Genomic DNA, 2,888 nt, shown 5'->3' on the forward strand with positions numbered 1-2,888 from the left:
TAAATTCCGGGATACGTGTTACCTTATTTTATGTACAGAACCTTATCGGATTTTCGATGTTTCTTTTGAATTATGCGAATTTTCTTTGTATTGAATATAAACGAGAAAAAATAAAACAAGTATTTACTCGTTTCTTACCAATGCATTTTAAATTTCTCCAGCCTCCTGTAGCAAAATATAAATATTAATTTAGTAAACTTTTGATTATAAAATTACATTTTTAGATTTATGTACATATTTAATATATATGTTTATTTTGCAGTCGGAAACGTCTGGTGACTACAAGAATGCACTAACTGCGCTGCTGGGCGGAGCTTAAACGTTGTTTAAATTACGATAAGCCCTTCGAAAGAAATCCTTTGGGAAAACTTTGGATTAATTTAAAAAAATATAGACGTAACTACGTAGAAGCAACTGGAGTGCCTGGTATAAGCACAAGAAGTTTTCTCAAATATCTAGATTCTAGAAAAATTTTAAACTAATAAACAGGTTTTTTTGTGAATTAAAGTGTTGTATTTATTTGTTTATACATTAATTTGCCCTAACTTAGCAATTTACATATGGTAGAAATTGTAGCTGCTATTTGGCTGAAGAAGTCTGATAAGACGTGATCTCCGCTATAGCTTCTACCATATATAAATAGCCCACAAACATTTTTCATTAAAAAACTGCTCAATAAAATTACTAAATGGTCCGTTTATTTTGAAAGTGGCATAAGCAATTTCAAGCCGTTTGACCATTTACCTGTATCTGAACGCATCTGTTATCTACATAAAATATCGATTAGTTACTAAAATATAAGGTATTCCAAAACCGTTTCTCTGCTACTTTCGGCTTTTGAAACAAATCGGACTTCGTTACTTAAATAATGGGAAATTCTTATTCCAAGTATGTATGTATATATTCTATTATTTTCTTACAGTCTACAAACAGTAAATGCATGCTGGCTTAACTAACACATAAAAATTTTAAATAAATTTGCTGCCATAGGTAAATACATACGCGAACATACATATTTATGTGTGTGTCAAGTCACTTCTGTAACTCAGTATGTATGTACGTACTTAGATAGATAGATGTTTGATGAGGCCTGCACTGCGACCAGGAGATGTATTGTCCTGTAACGTGTATACATACATATGTACAACGCCTGAATATAGAGGAAATGTTACATCTTCCACTCACAATAATAATAAAAATAACTTTCACCTTAAGTATGATTTTATGATTTACTTAAAAATATCAATTTAAGTTTTAAATTGGGTTGTTTAAATCTTTTATTCATGAAATTTTGCGTTATATGTATTTGTTTAAAAACTCTCTACTTGAAATATAATTTATAGGCTTTCTTTTCCTTAATGGGTAAATAGTTCTCAATTTCATTTGGTACTGTGAAAAATGGAGGTGGTACCTGCAAAATTAAGTTAGATTAAGAAATTTTTGATTGAAACAACTTTTAAAAACTTCAAGTACACTAACATTTTTAAGTTCGCCGTATGTGGCCTCGCGCTTTGTGTACTCTTTGAATATATAATTGTTTTCGATCTCAAAGTGAAAACGGGTGTCGTGCATTTTAAGTAAAACATTGTCCACGCGCAGGAAATTTCTAAGCAGTATAAAGAAGCCGGACGGCATGACTCGCTGAAAGGTATATATATGATACAAATATTATTTTATTTATGGTAACGATATTATAATTAAACTCGTAATTTATGCATACAATTTTCACTGAACTCGATGAGATTCCATTGTCATGTAGTTCATCTTCGAAAAGCGTTAGATCATGATAAAATAATATTTTTTCCCGCTGCATCAGTTTAAATTTATTTAGTGTCTGATCTGAATCCTCCACCCGAAATTTATCATTCAGAGTACCCTGATAATGGGTGGTAAAAGTCCAGTCAAATGGCTTAAATTTTTCTGCCATGTGACAGTCAGGTCTGCTCTCTTTCCACTCTTGTGCACAAGCCACTTGTAGTGCCTGCTTTCCGTTCTCCACCAGCCGCAGTGAGTCTATTGGCAAGAACTCCAACAATGCGCCATCTTTGTGTTTAAGAGACAGTTTGTTCTTATGGAAAACCATATCTGGCAGGTGCGGCAGCTCAAGTGCGTAACGATATGTGCACAACTCACAGCAGTCATCCACGTTTTGCTCGCAGTTGCCATCTTGGCCCTTCTTACATATGCTTTTAAGTATGTGCGATTTCAGGTAGCTTATGTGCCAGTTCTGAAAGTCAATAGTTTCGCTGTCAACTGGTAAACGGGGCACCAACTCGTCCTGCAAGCGACAAAGGTCAATAGTTGAAAACCATCATTTATCCATCTCTCTGGTACTCAAACTTGGAATCGAACTTACCTCCATCATACTTATAATTTAATACGAATGCTGTATAAAATTTAAGCGTTTTGGGACTTTTATATTATTATTTTTACATTAACATTATCACTGCCGAAAGGCAGATGAAACAAATGTTTTTTTATATTTTATTTTGCTATTTATTTTATCATTATGCTTTGACCAAGGCGGCTTTGACATTCGTTGTAGTAGGTATGTCGAAACATTCGATGTATAAATTGTCGATGTATCGATGCATCGATGAATCGATTTTTTTGCCAACTCCAATCACTAGTACACTGAAATGAGTTTACTGCAGCCCTGCTGCTACTTACTCATGAACGAAAGACACAAGATCACGACTTAGGAAAGAAAGAAAAAAGTTATTTTCTAGCTGTCGAAATCTCGACGCCATCTTTTTGTAAGAAGTAAACAACGAAGAGAACAAAAAAACACCCGTAATTGTTGAACGCATGAATAATCATTTTTATTATGCAAATTCTTCTATAAACCATGTCGTTGTGTTAAATTATTCTTTACCTTTTGTGTGCAC

The 2,888-nt window shown here is 33.5% G+C and overlaps 1 protein-coding gene across 1 annotated transcript; it reads right to left on the minus strand.

Annotated features, from left to right (window-relative positions):
- Positions 1–230: 230 nt before the first annotated feature.
- LOC108381960 (TIP41-like protein) lies at positions 231–2,584 on the minus strand. Its single transcript, XM_017638355.1, has 4 exons — positions 2,357–2,584; positions 1,721–2,278; positions 1,480–1,641; positions 231–1,411 (listed from the first exon to the last, which is right to left on the minus strand). Exons 1-4 carry the CDS (start codon positions 2,363–2,365, stop codon positions 1,322–1,324), a joined length of 819 nt encoding a protein of 272 aa, XP_017493844.1. The 5' UTR covers positions 2,366–2,584; the 3' UTR covers positions 231–1,321.
- Between the last annotated feature and the right edge of the window lie 304 nt (positions 2,585–2,888).

This window comes from Rhagoletis zephyria, unplaced genomic scaffold (assembly GCF_001687245.7).
Source record: "Rhagoletis zephyria isolate East Lansing unplaced genomic scaffold, Rhagoletis_zephyria_1.1 Rzeph_scaffold_24561, whole genome shotgun sequence".
NCBI lineage: Eukaryota > Metazoa > Arthropoda > Insecta > Diptera > Tephritidae > Rhagoletis > Rhagoletis zephyria.